Source organism: Mesocricetus auratus, unplaced genomic scaffold (assembly GCF_017639785.1).
Source record: "Mesocricetus auratus isolate SY011 unplaced genomic scaffold, BCM_Maur_2.0 Super-Scaffold_6730, whole genome shotgun sequence".
Taxonomy (NCBI): domain Eukaryota; kingdom Metazoa; phylum Chordata; class Mammalia; order Rodentia; family Cricetidae; genus Mesocricetus; species Mesocricetus auratus.
In genome coordinates this window covers 105,228,114-105,247,818 of record NW_024429184.1, presented here as the reverse complement: position 1 = coordinate 105,247,818, position 19,705 = coordinate 105,228,114, and the positions used below count along the sequence as shown (strand labels likewise).

Sequence of the window (19,705 nt, the reverse complement as noted above, 5' to 3'; positions counted from 1 at the left end):
TGTGTGGACCACGACACTGTATGAAACATTATAGATTTCATGCAATCCTAACATGAACAGTCCATGGACACTTTGTGTGAACTTAAAGAACTGAGAAATAACCTAAATGTAATGCATTCTTCCCATTTGAAATGGCACTAAACATGCTTTCTCTTTTCAGAGTGTTTTCTCCTTCCCCTGTAATTACAGGGACGTACAAGACTCCTACCTTGACTCCCTCCTTCCAGTGTATTTTAAAAAACATTTAAGACAAGCATTTCAGAACTGTATGCTCATGTGCTTTCAAAGAGGCAATTTGCTAAAGTGTATTTTGTTTTTTCATTAATAGTGTCTGTGCTTTTCAATATATATATAAAGAACAAATTGTGGGAAAGGTATTTTCCCTCCTTTCAAGAATGAAGGGAGGTAGTCAAGGGGGATTAGTTAAATTCAAAGTTGTAACAATTGCTGCTTTCACTTTTTGAAATTAGACAGTGTTCTGCTATATCCCAGTGTGTACAGAAAGAAACGTGCTTCTTAGTTCTGCTATATCCTGGTGTGTACAGAAATGTGCTTCTTAGTTCTGCTATATTGCAGTGTGTACAGAAACATGCTTCTTAATCCAGGCTGGCATTGAACTTGCAGTTCTCTTGCTGTAGCCTTTGGGTACTAGCATTACAAGCCTGACTTACAGCATTGTTCTTATGGAAGCATAGTCACTGGAATGATTTGAAACATAGGGTTAGGAATGTTAGGAATGAGAGTTTCTTTAATGGCAGGTGTAAAAGGTTATTGGGACGTCTACTTCATGTTGTGTATACTTCTGACATTAAATAGAATTTGACTTTACAAACACTATCATCTGCTTCTTAACCTATATTAACAGAACAAATTTGCTCCACATGGGAGTATTACAACACACCTTCTATATTTCCAACAGTTGACTGCTCACTCTGGCTCCCCTCAAAACACACTTGGGTTTGGGAAAAGGAAAGCTCCAAAATACCAGAGCCTAGGCTCTGTCTTAGATCATTGAAATTAGTACTTAGGTTTTAAACATGCTCATTTTTCTTATTTTTAAAGTTTATGTAGCTGTGTGTTTCTGTAGATGGGTCTATGCATGAGTGCAGTAGCTCACAGAAGCCAAGGGGTCAGATCTCCTGGAGCTGGAGTTGCAGGTGATCGTGAGCAGCCTCATGTGGTGCTGGGCTGGAAACCAAACTTCTAGGAACTGAACTGGGGTCCTCGGTGCTCTTGGCCACTGAGCCATCGCTCCAGCTCCTTTAATTACCGTTTTGGAAGATGAGACCTGATAATATTTTTTAAAAAGAAAAAACTATCAGTTGATTCTATATCTAGGCTTAGTAACAATTGTATTAATTCAGAAAATATTCATGTCTCTTATTAATTTTTATTTTTTCATGTTTATTATTTTATTATTAACATCATTGACCTTTTGTTTTATTTGGCTTTCTAGTTTTTTTTTTATTTCAAAGAAAAGTATGAGCTTTCCTTAAAATAGCTTAGCATTTCAGGTTAGAACCGTAAACCATCAGAGTGAACTTGATTCTTTCCTACCCCACTTGTACTCTGCAGGCCCAAGAGACCGGAGATATCGTCATTTCAAATGCATACGTGGATCTTGTGCCTACATCTGGGGTTTCAGCTCAGATGCCCTCTAAGGTAGGCTGCAAAGGCTGGCACCCAGTCCCTTCTGTGTGCGAGCCTTAGTTCATGTCACTTCAGGATTGGTCAGGCTATTTCCTTTAGCTATGAAAAGCCTGTTGCAGAAATAACATAATTTAAAACTGATTGGAATGAAGGAAATATTTTGACAGCTTAGAGTTTTAAAACTCTTTGCAGAATATTGGGGTACTTTTTGTTTTGTTTTGTTTTACGAGACAGGGTTTCTCTGTATTATTTTGGAGGCTGTCGGTCCAGGCTGGCCTCGAACTCACAGAGATCCGCCTGCCTCTGCCTCCTGAGTGCTGGGATTAAAGGCGTGCGCCACCAACGCCTGGCTCCCCCTCACTTTTTAGACAAGGTCCCTCACTGAACCTGGAATTACCATTTTATCCAGACTGACTTCCCAGTGAGCCCCTGGACCAGTGCTGGGAGTAGGATGTACATCACTACACCCAGCTTTTGATGTGGGCACATGGGACTCAAATCAGACCTCATAGTTTTACAGGAGGCACTTTACCTCAGACCCTAAAATATTACTTTAAGAATAGAATTTTCTTGTCAGGTGGAGGTGCCTCATGCCTTTAATCCCAATACTTGAGAGCAAGTTCCAGGACAGCTAGGGTTGTTACACAGAGAAACCCTGTCTCGAAAAACCAAAAAAAATTTTTTTCTGAGTAAATCAGTTATGGGCTGTATAACACAAAGAAATAAGCCTAGTGTGAACAAAATAGTTTGGCTGTGTTACCTATGACCTGAATAAAAATCACTCTTATTGCATGTATTTGTAATAATTTCTTTGTGAAGTTTTCAAATAAAATTTCTTCTTTTTTGTCAGGATGGGGATCTTCAGAGTGCTCTTGTGTTTGGGGAAATAGGGCGTCGCCTTAAGGACATTGGACATGAGGTGGTGAAGAAAGTAAATGCTGTATTTGAATGGCATATCACAAAAGGTGGAGATATTGCAGCCAAGTGGAGTAAGTTAGATTTCTGACTTTATAGTGTATATATATATATATAATAAAGTATATTATAATTGATAATAGTTCCTTTGAAAGCAGGTAAGTCTGACTTACATAGTTGTTTGTTGTTTTCCAAGAGAACTAATAGGCCTCAGGACATTCAAAGGCATGCATTTTTTCCCTTCAATTACACTTCATTGGCAATTTCATGCACATATATAATGCATTCTAATTACTCTGACCTACCCCAACCTGTTAATCTCTCCTTCTCCCTGCCAGTTCCTCAGTCACATTCACATTTGTGTCTTTGTTTTGTGGCCCACTGACTTTAACTGCCCTGTCCATGTGAGCATGGGTGTGAAACTATCTGTTCCAGTGGTACCCTTCCTAGTGGGTGATAACTGAAGACATGACTGTGAGTCCCCCCACCTCCCAGCATCCATCAGTAGCCAACAGTTCCCCAGGGAGAGCTAGTTCTCCATAAGAACCCCCAATCTACTACTGACTGTTGACTAGCCCAGTCTTGTGTAGGTTCAGTGCATGTAGCCACAGCTACTGTGAGCTCGTGATTCTATTGTAATTGTGAGCTCGTGGTTCTATTGTAGTACCTGACATCAGTACACTTGGTGTTCCATATCCCTGGCTTCAGTCAGCCAGTGATTGACAATGCGTGAGGACATGTGATGATTGTCCCAGGTACCATTTTCTAAAGAAAGAAAAATTGGGCGTTTATTTAAAAATTATTTTATTTTTTTATTTTAGAGATACTCTTATTTACATATCCATAACACCATTCTCTCACCCTCCCATCTTCCCATGCTTCCCACTAGCCCCACAAACCACCTCCACCCACTCCTCAGGTACAGTGAGACCTGCCAGGGACGATCATCAAAGCCTATCACATCATTTGGGGGAGGGCCCAGGCCCTCCTTCTCGTATCTGCGTTATAATAGTATATCCCTTCATAGGGAATGGGCTCCCAAAGTTCATTTGTGACCTAGGAATAAACCCTGGCTCCACTGTTAGAGGTTACGTAGAGTGCCCTGGCCTCCTAGCTGCCCTCCACATTCAGATGGCCTTGTTCGGTCCAATGCTGGTTCCCCCTGCTTTACAACTAGGGTCTGCGTGCTCTCATTAGGTCAGGTCAACTGTTTCTGCGGGTATCTCCAGTTTCATCTTGGTTCATTTGATCATCTCTCCTCCTCCGCAACTGGATTCCCAGATAATGGCTCAGTGCTCAGCTGTGGGTGCCTGTCTCTGCTTCGATCAGCTACTGGGTCAAGTCTCTAGGAATGGTAACTAAGACAGTCATCAGTCTCATTATAGGGGAAGGACATCAAAGGCAGCCTCTCTACCACTGCCTAGATTCTTAGTTGAGGTTATCCCTGTAGATTCCCTACCATTTCCTCTGTGCCAGACCTCTCTCCAAACCTGTACTGGCTCCCTTTATCAAGACATCTCCTTTCTTGTCCTCCTCTATTCCTCCCCTGCCTCAGTCCTCCTGTTCTCCTCCCCCTTTCCCATTTCTGCCTCTCCCCTTTCCATCTTCCCCCACCCCCCATGCTCCCAATTTGCTCAGAGGTTCTTGTACCCCTCTCCTTCTTTGGGGGACCATGTGTTTTTCTCTTGGGGCCCTCCTTGTTTCCTAGCTCCTCTGGCGATATGGATTGTAGGCTAGTAATCCTTTGCTCTATGTCTTAAAACCATATATGAGTGAATACCTCACTCAGGATGGTTTCTTCTAGTGCTGTCCATTTACCTGCAAATTTCAAGATTCCATTGTTTTTTTTTTCAGCTGAGTAGTACTCCATTGTGTAAATGTACCACATTTTCTCTATCCACTCTTCAGTTGAAGGGCATCTAGGTTGCTTCAAGGTTCTGGCTAATACAAACAACGCTGCTATGAACATAGTGGAACAGATGTCCTTGTTGTATGAATGTGCATTCTTTGGGTATATGGCCAGGAGAGGAATTGCTGGATCTTGAGGTAGACTTATTCCCATTTTCCTGAGAAAGCACCATAATTGATTTCTGAAGTGGTTGTACAAGTTTGCACTCCCAGCAACAATGGAGGAGTGTTCCCCTTTCTCCACATCCTCTCCAGCATAGACTGTCATTGGTGTTTGTGATTTTAGCCATTCTGGCCAGTGTAAGATGGTATCTCAGAGTTGTTTTGATTTGCATTTCCCTGATGGCTAAGGATATTGAGCACTTTCTTAAGTGTCTTTCATACATTTTAGATTCCTCTACTGAGAATTCTCTATTTAGTTCTGCACCCCACTTTTTAATTGGATTGTTCGCTATTTTGGTGGCTAGCTTCTTGAGTTCTTTGTACATTTTGGAGATCAGCCCTCTGTCAGATGTGGGTTGGTGAAGATCTTTTCCCATTCTGTGGGCTGCTGTTTTGTCTTGCTGACTGTATTGTTTGCCTTACAGAAGCTTTTCAGTTTCAGGAGGTCCCATTTATTAATCGTTGATCTGAATATCTGTGCTACTGGAATGGTCTCCTTTACCAATTCATTGAAGGGTACCTCCCACTTTCTCTTCTAACAGGTTCAATGTGGCTGGATTTATGTCAAAGTCTTTGATCCATTTGGACTTAGATCCATATCTATTACCATGCACAAAACTATCTATCTGCAGTCTTTACATTCTAGCATTCGGTTATGCCAGCAACATTTGTTGAAGATGCTTTCTTTTTTCCATTGTATAACTTTAGCTTTTTTGTCAAAAATCAGGTGTTCGTAAGAGTGTGGGTGAGTATCAGGGTTTTCAATTTGATTCCATTGGTCTACCTGTCTACTTTTGTGCCAATATCAAGCTGTTTTCAGGACTATGGCTCTATAATAGGGCTTGAAGTCAGGGATGGTGATGCCTCCTGAAGTTCCTTTATTGGGTTGTTGTGACTATCCTGGGTCTTGTTTTTTTTTTTCCATATAAAGTTGAGTATTGTTCTTTCAAGGTCTGTGAAGAATTGTGTTTGTAATTGCATTGAATCTGTAGATTGCTTTTGGCAAGGTTGCTATTTTTACTATATTGATCCTACCTATTCAAGAGCATTGAAGATCTTTCCATGTTCTGGTATCTTCTTCAATTTCTTTCTTTAAAGACTCCAAGTTCTTACTGTACATGTCTTTCACTTGTTTTGTTAGCATTACCCCAAGGTATTTTATATTGTTTGTGACTATTGTAAAGGGTGGAAAGGGTGATGTTTCTCTGATTTCTTTCTCAGCCCATGTATCATCATATATATAATAGGGCTGTAAAGAGAAGCCTTCCCGTCAGCCTGGTTCCAGAGCTGCATCAGTCCCAAATAAACACACAGGAGGCTATATTAATTATGAAGCTGTTGGCCTTGCTTGTTTCTTACTGGCTAGCTCTGACTTAAGTGTTTACCCCATAATTGTTAATCTAAGTATTTCTCTTACCGGAGCAAAGTTTCCGGGCTTCTTATCCCTATGGCAGTTGCATCTTGACTCCCTGTGTTTCTACTACCCAGAGTTCTCTTCGACTCCTAGTCCCACCTATCTTGCTTCTCTATTGGCCAACAGTGCTTTATTGACATATACACAGGACTTCCCCAACATAGGGCTACTGTTTTTTGTTTGTTTGTTTGTTTTGTTTAGTTTTTTTTTTTTGAGTTAATCTTGTATCCTGCAACTTTGCTGAAGGTTGTAGGAGTTCTCTGGTAAGAGTTTTTCAGGCCACTTATGTAAACTCTCATATCATCTGCAAATAGTGAAAGTTTGACTTCTTCCTTTGCAATTTGTATCCCTTGATCTCCTTTTGTTGTCTTATTACTCTAGCTAGAACTTCAAGTACAATATTGAAGAGGTTTGGGGAGAGGAGCAAGCCTTGTTTTGCTCCAGACTGTAGAAGAATCGCGTTGAGTGTTCAATGTAATGTACTGTGTTCATATGTGAGACCAAGAAGGCTGTACTTTTCACCCCCACAGCTGATGGATGGGACCATCTTTAAACTAGGATTTTTGTATTACATACTATGTAGGTAATGTGTTGACACAGATAAGAAAATGTGTACGTCTGGGCTATTGAGAGAACATGTTCAGGGCTGAAGACACACGCCTGACAGAGTGCTTAGCTGCCATGTAGAAAGAAGGCCTTGTGTTTGATCTCTAGCATTGGAGAAAAAAAAGTTGTTCCTACTTGGGTACCTTAAAAATAATCACACAGTTCCATTGTTCATTACAAGTAAATAATGGCTACACATACAGCTAAACCCTGTCTAAACCATGTAGAACTTTTGGAAACAATGTTCTGTTTCTTGCTCTTTAAAACATCTTGAAGCTTTAATATAACACTTGCTATTTCTTTAGGCAGCACATGCTCACTGTGTAAAACATAGCAAAAGAGGAAACACAACAGTGTTTCTGCTGAAGAGAAAACCACAGGTAATCTGCTGGTTATTCCTTGTGGAAAACATTGTGCTTGCAAGGAGTTGAGAAATAGGAGGGAGGACAGCCAAAGGGTAAGACTCTGCATTGGCAGATCTCAGCTTGCCTCATGGTTTCTGAGCTAGCTCCAAAGGGTAACAGAGTGTGCATAGCTTTCCTTTCATGTGAAAAGTACACTAGCAGCTGAGTTATAGAGCATAGGCTTAATGAAGATACTGGTGAAAGAGAGGGAGTGCCACACGAATGGGGAAAGGACTCAAAATACAAGTCTCGAAGCTGGCAGTATCAGCCACAGGGGTTCATATTGAAGACAAGTGATTGACCTAGGCAAGCAGGCCAGGGATAAGATGCAAGTGGTTAATGACCGATTAAGATTTCATTTGGAAGATAATGTGCTTACACTGAAAAGTTACCTGTTAATGTAAAAAAGTTTTCTCTATTAGCTTCCATTAGAAATAAATGAGAATGCTGGAGCTTGTTCATTGCAGCGTGCCATCAATTCTTTGCAGCTTTTGTCTGTTTTCTCATCTCTCTAGGTCTTTCCTAGCAAAGCAAGCAGTGGCGGGTGTGGCAGGGCTCTAGACCTCCTCTGGAAGGGTCATCATTCCTGCTGCTTGGATTGGCTTTGTCTCTCAGCTTGATTTGATTCACAGTTGTGGAACTGTTTTTGGTTCTTTTCTCTCCAGTCTTTGTGTCACTGAGGTAAATCACAGGATTTGGTTGCAGTGAGAATCTTTTTTGACTTGTTGGTGTGGTAGAAGGCATCCTTTTGGGCAGCCCTGTGTTACAGTTACATTTGGTACTTATTGATATAGCATAGATATTTAAAGACTACCTTAGGGAATATGTTGTTTCTACTTTTTCTCCCCTCAAGTAGTTTTTTAAAAAGATGTTTTACCAAATGCTGAAGCACCCAAGATTGTGTCTTTTATGTTGTTAAGTGGCCAGCCATGCTCACATCATGGTACACTAGGAACAGGATGCAGGGAATGGAAATGAGCGTGCGGGCTGCATGTGCCATCATTGTCCTTGAGCAAGTGTAGGAGCTGATGGTCACATTCCAACCCATAGACCCCAGGCCATGCCCATCTTTTTCTTTCCATCCCTGACAGTACCACATCTCTGGGCACTGTGTGTGTGTGTGTGTGTGTGTGTGTGTGTGTGTGTGTGTGTGTAGGAGGGGCTGTTTTTCAAGTCAAGCCTAGATTTAGAGAGAATGCTGGTATCAGCTGAGACAATGCTGGTGTTGATTATGGAGACAGGAGTCGTAAGTATGCCTTGAAGAGTGCCACTTCTAAGGCCCATCACATATTGTTAGATAGGAACAGGAGGGCTGCCTGAGTGAGGGGCAGTGTGGCCTCTGCTGGCAGGACTGAGAAAATCTAAAGCTCTTCTTCTGCCCCTGGTTAATAGAGCAAGTCAGAGAGGGGCCTCAGTGCAGGGCTTTGGGAAGGAAGCCAATCTGCCTCACGCCTTCATCTTCATACCTTGGGGTACAGTGTTTAGTAATAGCAATATTCATAGATAGAGCATCCTTAAACTAGAATTCAAGTTCATACCTGTTCTTTCTGCAAAAACAGTGACTGTTGTTAGTGTAATATATGTATATATATATGTATATGTATATATATTGTATATATATATATATATATATATATATAATAACAAGTGATTGGAACTGAGTATCTGGAAGCAACCAGTTAGTCCCAAGGTTCTGTCATTGGTGGTCTCACCTTTGAATAAAGGCCATCCTTGTCCCTTTATTTTTCTAGGGATCTTTGATTATTCCCATCTTGCTTGTCCTGATACCCTGTTATACTTTGGTCGTTTCTAGTTACATGTCCCTTTTCATCTGACCTTGGGCTTAACTCTGAGAAAGGACTGCACTATGTCTGTTGCCAGCTCCTAGTCAGGTTCACGCTGTAAGTGCTAAAAGCCATATAGGAGTCACAGTTTAGAGGGATGAGATAATTGCTCTTTTAGAAGAACAAAAATGAATGCTTGTTTTCTGTTCAGCAAGTTTACTGTGTAGATGGTGCTCTGTATTTTTCTTTAGTGGTGAAATGTACCACTGAAACATTTTTACTAGAAATGATCATATTTATTTATTTAATTTCTAAAACCATCCAAAAATTGTCTAGCAAACTCTTTGGGTCCTATTAACAGTAGAGAAATGACTGTTGGCAGAATAAGTGACTTAGGTCAGGGATGCCTGGTGTACAGAGGCTCAGGGTTCCATTCCTAGTACCACACAACAAAGAAAGAAATAGCAGGAGGCTTCAGGGAGCCTACAGAATCATCTGTGGCTGGAAATTAAAGCAGTTACTCTGCTCTGAAATTTGGAAGCAGAACGATTTGAAGGTTTAAAACTTTTCCCTGTTAAAACTCACTGCTAACAAAACCTGGCCCCAGTTTAGGTGGTTATTACTATATTTAGTTACTTTACCTAGTGTCAATTAGAGTGGAGAAATGATGTATCAGTTTATACAGTGTTGCACCATTGGGGGACTTTCTAGATTCAAAGTTACTTAAATCAGAACAATTCTGAATTCCAAAACACATCCATGCTGAAAATTGAGATTCAGAATTACAGACCTGCACATGTACACAGGTGACAGAGACCTGGAAAAGATGAGCTTAATTTCAGAGGATAGGGGAAATTGGTTCATTCAGTGAAGAGATCAGTATTTATGTGCCATGTCCCCTATGGGCATGAGAAGAATAAAGGCAGACCTAAGTTAAAGTCATGATGATAATGGAGGGGAGAGAGGAGAGGACTGATGTGAAACCATTGCTTAGAACCAACTTCCATGAGCACTACCTATGTCTGACTATCAGAAGAAATTAAGACATTTCGGGTAAAACTGAGGTTTTGAACCTGTACTCTTAAGAATAGTGAGTCATTACTGGAACAGCAAAATGGGAGAGAGGTAGGGGTTTGTAGAGAGAAAATGATGAACTGTGATCCAGGATTACAGTCAGTCAAGATGGGGCTAGCTTGTGGTCTGTGTGCCTGCAGCCCATGGGTAAGTGACAGATGCAAGCAGAGTTGGAGAGCACAGTCAGAGTTCATCAGCTCTGCTACCTTGACACTGTCCTGCAAGAAGAAGATGGAATGAAACTGCTTGTGGAGGGTTGTCTGCCACACCTGTTCACATAGAATTTCACTAATACATTTCCATTGTATAATTCATTGTAATGCTAAGGACACTACATGTTTCCAAGTAATTTGTTTGTTGCTTGAATATTTATAGTTATAAGATACATGGAGACTATTGAAACTGTTTACAAATACTTATTATATCCTAAAGATACCATGTTGTTGAACAGAATGTGTTCCATATTCCTTGGAGTGATAGGTTTAAGCAAATGGGCTTGGAACAGGCTGGTTTCTCTCCAGTATCGTATCTATAGTCTTTTACATCATATGAAAATGTATAAAAGTTTCATAGACATACCAAGATTATACAGATACTATGCATTTTTGTTTGAATATTGTTTAGTGAAGTGAATTAACTGGTTGAGTTTTAGTGGTATATATTGTAATGGTGTCCAGAGCTAACTACGTACCTGGACCAAATCCAGGCATCCCTTGTGCACTGTGTGATGGTGATGGGATGGTGATGCTCTTTGAATGCTAGTGTTCATGCATTTTGTAAACTTGTTACCATGTGGAAGGAAGTATGGAGATTTAAGAACTGGCATTCCTTGCAGATGAGAATCCAAACCTTCTTGAGGAAGCCATTTAATCAGAATCTATGAGCTCTGGTTTGGAATTCATTCCCGAAGTCAAATTGGATTATCCTTTAAGATTTTTCAGCCTAAACATAAAGTAATTGTTTTATCTTTTGAGGTGAGGTCTTGCTTTATATCCCAGACTAGCCTCAAACCAGAAACTCTTCTGCCTTAACTTCATAAATGGTTAGAGTATAGGCATATGCCAGCTCACCAGGCCTATACACTGAATCTTAAAGATGCCAGTTCCAGATTTTGGGTTGAGACTCAGACGTGTCTCATGAATTTCAAGAAAACAGGTTGTCTTTGGAAAGAATCTGCTATCTAGTCATCAGTAAGGATTTCCTCCACAGGGGCAGCCGCTGCTCTCCAGCGCAGTTCCTGACTGTATGCCCACAGAGCAGCACCTCTTCATAGGCCATCAGGCCCTCTGTGTGCAATGTGTCCTAACACCATTTGCAATCTCTTGTTAACCATAACTTCTAACATAGAGATAGAACTACAAAGATCGTAAAGAGAAGTAACAGTTATCTTTCATCTAGTACTTGAAATTTTAAGAATTTGATCTCATTTTGTAAAAGTGTATGTACTTAAGAGTAACTTGGAGACTTGGTATTGTAAGGGTGATGGGTGCTCTATTCCAAGAACAAAGACATTTTCTGACCACAGAGTGGTTATCAATGTCAGGAAGGTAACATTTATTCACTGTTCTTATCTACTCTACCATCTTATTAACGTTTCACTATTTGTCCCAATAGTGTCATTTAAAGCAAAGGAATAATAGCAATAATAGTAGCAACAATAGAAATGGAGAGAGAGGGGATGAATGTCCCCGTCTGGCCTGCTCACACTCTGCACTTGTTAAGTTCCTAGCTGCTGGCGTCTGGAGACATTGTCTTATTTACCATCTTGATGTTTTGGAAAAGTTATTGAGGAATATTCTTTAGTTTGTATTTATTCATGATTAGATTTATGAATTTTTGGAAAAAATAGTAGCAAAGTATTGTGTCTTCTTCTAAAATCTTCTAAGGAGTCGTGGCCCCCCTTCTATAATCTTAGCATTTAGGAGGCAGAGGTAGGAGGATAACCCATGAATTTGAGGACAGTCTAGGCTACTGTGTAAAAGTTTTCCATTTGCTGCTACTCTTTGGGGGCACAGAGAGCCTTTGTCATGCCCTTTCACTCACTTCGTAAATACTCTGTCTTCAAAGAAGCATATGGGACCAAGTGACGAGCTGGGTCTGTATCCACAAAGACCTCGCTGTCCTAGGCATAGGATGCAAAGCAGCATATTTCTAATCCCATAGCCCCTTTTGTGATTTTACCTCACCCCTTCCTGTAAAGGCAGGAAATTCTAGCTGACATTTTCCTGAACTCTTTTAAACTATAGTCACTGAAACACACTAAACTACCATTGGGTACAAGTGCAGTGTCTTTATTCCTACAGAAGGTTGATGGTGACTACAGGTATCTGGATTCTAATGCTCTTGTGTATTTTGCTCCTTTACCCCAAATGTCTATATTCTTGCTAAGCACCATCATTTCTGTATCAGTGTAGCTATGAGCATTTCACAGTTTCAAGTCTCATGTCTGTGAACGGTGAGTAGATAAGTTTAAGGGAAAGTGTGATTGATGAACAAGCATAGATTGTTGTGGACCAGGAAACTTACTCTTACTCCTTACTCCTTTACTCTAGTATTAATATGTGCAAAGTACAGTTTTATTACTGAGGGGAATTTTTTTTCTTTGAGACAGGGATTCTCTGTGTAGCCCTGACTGTCCTGGAAATTGCTCTGTAGACCAGCCTGACCTTGAACTAAGAGATCCACCTGCCTTCCAAATGCTGGGATTAAAGGTGTATGTCACCATGCCTACCTAGCCCAAGAAGCTATTTGCAATTGTAGTTGATCCCTGCTGGAAAAGGGAAAGCGAGTTCTCTCCAATAGAGTGTCATGGCATCTTATCCAATTAACTAAAATTCTTTGCTGACTACAGTTCAAAGTCCTTAATTAGATACTTTAGAGCAACTTCATTTCTTGTTAGTAACTTGTTCTACACTTAATTCATACTGATATGAATATTTCTGTCATATGAAATTCTTCATTAAGAAAAAACTATTTTTTAAAACCCAGATGTTTTATTCTGTAAAGCACATGTACACATACTTCAAACACAGAAAATCAACAAGGGAAGGATGCCGTCACAGATCAGCTAGTGCCCATCTTGTAAAAGGGACGGGAGATGGATCTGCTGCCCTCGAGTCCCACAGTGCTTGCAGGAGGGTCAAACACAGGAGGCTGGGTTCCTATGCACTGCCAAGAACACAACAGAAACACCAGGTTCCAAATGATGAGAACTTACAAAGAGAATCAAAACTGATTCAAGTCATACCGTATGGTGAAGGGACAAACGGAAAGGAAAAAAATTATTGACTCAACCATTCCAAAGACCTTTATAAGACAAAGCAGCATCTAAAAAAGATTTACGAGCTCCACCAGATGGTGCACACTGCAGGAGGATTGCTGTGAGTTCAAGGCCAGTCTTAGTTACCCGGTGAGATCCATCTGAACATCAATAATTTTCTACATGACAAAAAAGTACATGTTCTAGAAGGAGAACAAGTATAGATTATATGAATATTGCCTAACTTGGAAATTATAAGTTTCCATTTCAGTTCACTTTCTGTGCTGTAATATTTTTGAGAAAAAGGTGACACACGTTATTTTCTTTTTTCCCAGCCATTGACATGAAGAATGGCTCTGGAGAAGTATACCAAGGGCCTGCAAAAGGCTCCGCTGATACGACCATCATAATTTCAGATGAGGATTTCATGGAAGTGGTCCTGGGCAAGCTTGACCCGCAGAAGGTAGTGTTCTGAAGATTTTCATTTATTAAGTTTGTATGTGCATGCTCATTAGTGAGTCATATTTTTGAAATTACTGTTTCAGTTAGTAGTTTTGTAAAGTTTTTTTTGGGGGAGGGAGTGTAGGTCCTGTTTACCATTTACTAAAAACAATAAAAAACCTATACTAGGCATTTCAATATACAGTTGATGAGATGTAAAACCTGTATGTGATGCAAGTTGAGTCTTGTAATGTCTGATATGTTTCAACTTTCAGCTAGTGAACTTTGGGACATTTGCACAGATTTTATTAAAACAAAACAAATAAAAATCTTGATTTTCTTTTCAGCCCATATAAAGTATTAATAACTCATTGAGAACCTAGAAATAGGATATCTAATAGTCACTGTATCACTGAAGTTGAAGCATTCCAAGGCATTTCAGTGGAAGTCATCATTAAGACAGGAGGGCCTTCTGTGACTATTGTTAATATTGCTCTGAATCTATTACCTGTTTTCAAACACAAAATTGAGATAGCCAATATTGTAGTTTGTACAGATGAGAAAAATTCATTATTTTCAGTTTGTATTGGTTTTAACAATGAATGGGCTCAGATAATTATTTGAATGTACAAGTAAATAAGAAACAACTTCCAAATAGTAGCAAAACTCATGAGATGACAGAATTGAAGAAACTCTGTTTTAAAAGCTATATACTTATATGCTATATAAAATACTTCTTTGTAAGTTATTTTCAAAATTTGAAACTTTCTGAAAAATGCAGCTTCCACTCAGTCCCTGGTGAGAATGACCACTGAGAATTGGGAACAAACAGTACCAACCCTGGCTGTTGTCTCCTTTTCCAGGGTGCACAGCTAGGGACTTTGGGGTGTATGCACCCACCGCAGTAGAGGAGGGGACTTGTAACTTTTGTTGCCACTTTGTAGGCCTCCTGTATGCCTGTTCCTCTACCTTAAGGATCAGGGACTACTGTCACAACTGCATGTGACTAAAACCAGTGTCTCTCCTGTGAAACACTTGGGCTTGTGCCGGCGCCACTGCTTCAGACCCCTCATCACTAGTGGGGCAGCCAGTCCCAGAGACTCTCTCAAGTAACAAAGCCAGTGTTAAAAGTTAATGCACGCCCCTGAGAGAAGTCACCGCTCCCATATATACATGCAGCGTGCACGCACTCTGCTGTCTAGATCACACCCACCAACTACTGCACAGTCTGCAGAGACAGTAGGTCCCTGACTCGAGTATGTTTTATTGCTCAGTCACTAGTGATGGTCAAAATAACCTACAAGAACCAAACTCAAATTTGTATAACAAACCAGTATCCAAAGACACATTTTCAGGAAAAATTTGCTTTCTAAGAAGGCCATCTCATGAAAGTAGTAGGGATATTCATTCTTCCACAAGACATAAATCACATATGAGAAACAGACACTATATTATGATGTCTCCAGCCTATGGCAGCACTTTAGTAATGTGTCCTAAAGATGCTCAAATAGATGGGGTTAGAGAGATTAGTGGTTAAGAACACTCTCCACTGCTGGAGAGGACCCAGATTCAGTTTCCAGCACCCATATCAGGTGGCTATGAGCCACTTTTAATGCCAGTTCCAAGGGATCTGATGCTCTCTGCTCTCTTTGAACACCTGTACACATGTGGTACACATAAACACAAACCAGTCAATCTTTTTAATAAAAGATCTCAAAAGATCATAGCTGAATGAAGTTAGGGAATATGTGCAGGATATACATGAGATGTTTTGCAAATAGGAAGGAATTTTGGAAACAAAGAGCTCAATAACACAGATAAAAATTTTAGTCAAAGTTCCCAAAATAAATGAAGTATAAAAAAGAATATTAGCTTAAAGATATCTTTCAAAATTTCACATTCAGATAGAAAAAAATAAAGAATTCAGAGACTCAGTATGTGTGGGACACCATGAAAATATCAGACTTCTGCATCAGTATACTTAGAAGTTAAGGTTACAGGCATAGAAACTTTTCAGTGCATTTGTGGTTAAAGTGTTCAGAGTTTAAAGAATTAATTTAACATGCCAGCCTTCTGCTTGGATCCATACACTCTTTCCATAACCCTGCACATTATATAGCTCACATGACAAAGGTGTGTTACTTCAGTGCTGCTGTCCTGAGTTTTCATAGATGGAGTGAGTGGTTTGCCCAAGTTAGCACTGCTAATAAGCAGCAGAGCCTGTGTGTTATCTGTTATCACACTGTGATACTATCTTATTTTGACATTATATGGCCTCTGTGTGATGGAGATGTGATTAACATCTTCAGTCTGCTCTCCAAGTTCTGAGTGGAATAGCTGTATTATGAAAGAATGCAGTGTAGTCTTATATCCATATATTCTCAAACCCACCTGTAATAATAAAGCCAGAAGTGCAGATTCAAGCAGAATCACCAGTCAAGTCAGATAACTTAGTCTAAACACACAGGCGTGCCTTTTTTCTAAGGTAAAACCATGTATGCTATCCATAACTGTAAAATTCTTAGAGCTGGACTGAAGCCACCGTTGTTGTCCAGTTCCTAACTCACCTGTTGTCATTCTGAACAACTGTCTTTTTGGAAGAAGATCAAGTGCAAGGTTGATGGTTGGTGCTCTTTCCCTGTCCCTTTGCAGGCCTTCTTCAGCGGCAGACTGAAGGCCAGAGGGAACATCATGCTAGGCCAGAAGCTTCAGATGATCCTTAAAGACTATGCTAAACTCTGAAGGGCCCACTGTGCTCTTAACAAAAATGGAATCGTTAAATATTCTCTGCCCAATTATGCTCCAGTATTCTGTGACGTGATCAACAGTAACGTGCAGCAGAAATCACTTAACATTTTCAGATTTCAGATAACTTTCGGATTTTCATTTTCTACTAATTTTTCACATATTATTTTTACAAGGAACTTGTAATCTAGCTAGCGAGTAATTGCTTTGTTCATAGATCAGTATCTTAATAAAGAAATTTCAACCAAGTGTGGTTTCATTGGAATTTGTAATAGTGTTAGTATGTCCAAAGGAAAATTGAATGAATAAAAGCCACTTTAACATTCATCTCACTCATTTCCTCTCTCTTCATTGATATCCTGCATTTCATGAATTTCCCAGTATGTACCGATTTTCCACTGCTAGAATAGTGCTGTGTTTAAGAGCAAAGTCCTTGTGTTCTCAAATAATTCTTTGATCTCCTCTACTTGAAGCCATATTTTCATCGTTTTTAAATCCACCAAAGAGAACATTTGTGCTTCATCAGTAGCCTGAAATCATAAAGATAGTCTCCTGCAAATATGATCACATAGCAGATTCTCCCTACATTTCCCTCTGATGCAGTGTGTCTGGGAATGTGTTTTCGGTGACTTGTCTGCAGAGGAACCAGGGATGTGTGGGTGGTAAGGCTGGGATGGAGTCGGCTTCAGTTTTGTTGCACTCAGAATTCCCATTCTTTGCTGACTCTTTGGGAATCAGACTTTGTTGTAGCTCCAAAGGATGCTGTAACGATAAGCGACACACACTTATTGAAAGTAAAACTAAGTATTTATTGTAGAAATTACTCACAAGATACTAAACAAGTAGCCCAGATGAGCCAAGTAGTTTTCCGCTGCCAAACCAGAAGCCGAATTCCGGGAAAAGAGAGCGAGACTTCCTGTGTGCTGTCTTTTATGCCTTCCCCCGTAACGCTCCCTAGCCATGCCCAAAAGTGGGCCTGGCTAGTGACGTAGTTCACCGCCTACGTACGTATACGTCTTTACGTCCAGCCGTGTATGTCTTTAGTCATGCCTAAAGTGGGTGTGGTTAGCGGTGTGGTAAACCGCCCTATTATTACCTCATCTGTATGCGCCTCTAGTAAGTCACATGTTTAATGGCGGCATACAGACTTCCTCCTACACTTTGTAAGGGAGATTTCATGGGTAGAAAGTTGATGTGGGAGTACTCTTAGGTTCTGTACCTGTCCGAAGTGGGCTTGGAGCGAAGGGCATTACATAGCCTCAGATTATCTTTGACGGTGTCTCTGAAGCTGGGATATCCCTTAGGAGACATCCTGAGGCAACTACTAACCGATTATGATCATCCTTGAAGAGGGGTGTGACTTGGGCCAAGCCAGCTGCAAAGGAATTCCTGGAGTAGGCTTTCAGGCAGTTGTCTTCCCTGCAACTGAGGAAATGTGTCCCTCAGACTTGGCCTTAGTGCAGAGAGATCTACTCTCTGCCAATTTAATTTTAATAAAGCAATGGCAACTTACAATGTTGGTCTTTATTATACTAAATTCCTACTGGTGATAAGCTTGGAAAAGCTCAGTGGTGTCCCAGTAGAAGTAGATTATCAGTCAAATGCCACAGTTCACTAATGGAAGTGTTGATTTTTAGATGCTCAATACTTGTCTTAAGTAAGTTGTGGTTTGGCTACCTTATCTACCTCTCTATCAGCCTTAAAGGTCGGAGAACCACTAATATTGAGATAACGAAGCATATTATTAGTCTATTAGTCTTATGTTCCCTAGCAGTTTTCAGTTATTTAATATTGTTGAGTGAACCATCAATTCTTATATTCTCCAATAAGAAATACATAAACTTTTGCCGGGCGGTGGTGGTGCACGCCTTTAATCCCAGCACTCGGGAGGCAGAGGCAGGTGGATCTCTGTGAGTTCGAGGCCAGGCTGGACCAACAGCCTCCAAAACAATACAGAGAAACCCTGTCTCGTAAAAACAATATATATATATATACATATATATATATAAACTTTTAATAAACCTATGTGACTTCTATTTGTCTTATTTTTGTCTACCAAGTTCATTAGATACTTAACAGTCAGTGTTTTTTTTTTAACTTGGAAATGCTCATATATGTCTTCCTCAGTACATCAAAACTAAGTTGGAAGGAAAGCAGGTATGCAGCATAAGCTTTATTACTGGTCCATACTGCAGTATACAAAGTCAACTGAGTTTGGGTTCCTAGTACCTATATAAGAAGCTGGGCTTGACATCCACACCACAAGGACATTTGCTTTACTATCTTCATAGCCACATATTTGCAATATCCAGATCTTGGAAACAGCCTAGATGCCCGTCAACTGAATAATGGACAAAGAAAATGTGGTATATTTACACAATGGAGTACTACTCAGCAGTTAGAAACAATGACGTCCTAAAATTTACAGGCAAATGAACAGAATTAGAAAAACATTCTAAGTTAGGTAACCCAAAACCAGAAAGACAAATATAATAGGCACTCACTCATAAGTGGATACCAGACATAAAGCAAAAGAATGCCTAGCCTATAATCCACAACCACAGAGAAGTTAGAACCCTCTTCCAGAAACAGATGGAAGGAAATGCAGAAATCCACAACTAACTAATAGGCCAAGCTCCTGGAGTACAATTGAAGTGAGGGAGAAGTGATAATATGAACAAAGGAGTCAAGACCATGATGGGGAAACTCACAGGATCAGCTGCCCAAAGCTAGTAACAGATCACTCAGGTCTCACAACTGGGGAACCTGCATAGACTGAAGTAGACTCCCTTAATATAGATGATAATGGTGTGACTGGGACAATATATGAGACCACTGGCAGTGTGTCCAAGACCTAACATTAACACTAATGCACAAACTGACTTAGTGGAGCCTATTCTATATGGAGAGACACCTTGTCCAGCCTATACACCGATTTGGGGGTGGAGAGGAGCCTTGGTCCTCCCTCAACGAGATGATGGGACAGACTTAGTAGACTTCCTAGGAGAGGCCTTACCCTCATCATGGAGCAGATAGGAGGAGGGGGTGATGGAGGGATTGGGAAGAGAGAAGGGAGGGGGGACTGGGAATGTAAAAAATAAATTAATAAAAAAAATCTGGGCTTGGTGACGTGGACCTTTAAACCCATAATGGGAGTGATGGGGGCACAAGGAGAGGAAGATATGTGTGCATTGGGGGCTTGCCTGGCCAGCCAATCTGGATGAATCAGAATTGGTAAGTTCCATTTTCACTGAGAGACCTGCCTCAAAAAATAGTGACAATGGGTATATCAACCACCACAGGACAGATTGCTCATGTTCAGAAGTATTTGAACAACATAATG

At 40.4% G+C, this 19,705-nt stretch overlaps 1 protein-coding gene across 1 annotated transcript in view; it reads left to right on the top strand.

Annotated features, from left to right (window-relative positions):
- Hsd17b4 (hydroxysteroid 17-beta dehydrogenase 4) overlaps nt 1-16,689 on the top strand; it is an 85,725-nt gene extending 69,036 nt beyond the window's left edge. The window contains exons 21-24 of the mRNA XM_040741831.1: nt 1,576-1,662; nt 2,501-2,639; nt 13,512-13,639; nt 16,270-16,689. Coding sequence (XP_040597765.1) covers nt 1,576-1,662; nt 2,501-2,639; nt 13,512-13,639; nt 16,270-16,359 — 444 coding nt within the window. The 3' untranslated portion in view covers nt 16,360-16,689. The remainder of the gene's footprint in view (nt 1-1,575; nt 1,663-2,500; nt 2,640-13,511; nt 13,640-16,269) is intronic.
- Nucleotides 16,690-19,705: the final 3,016 nt, after the last annotated feature.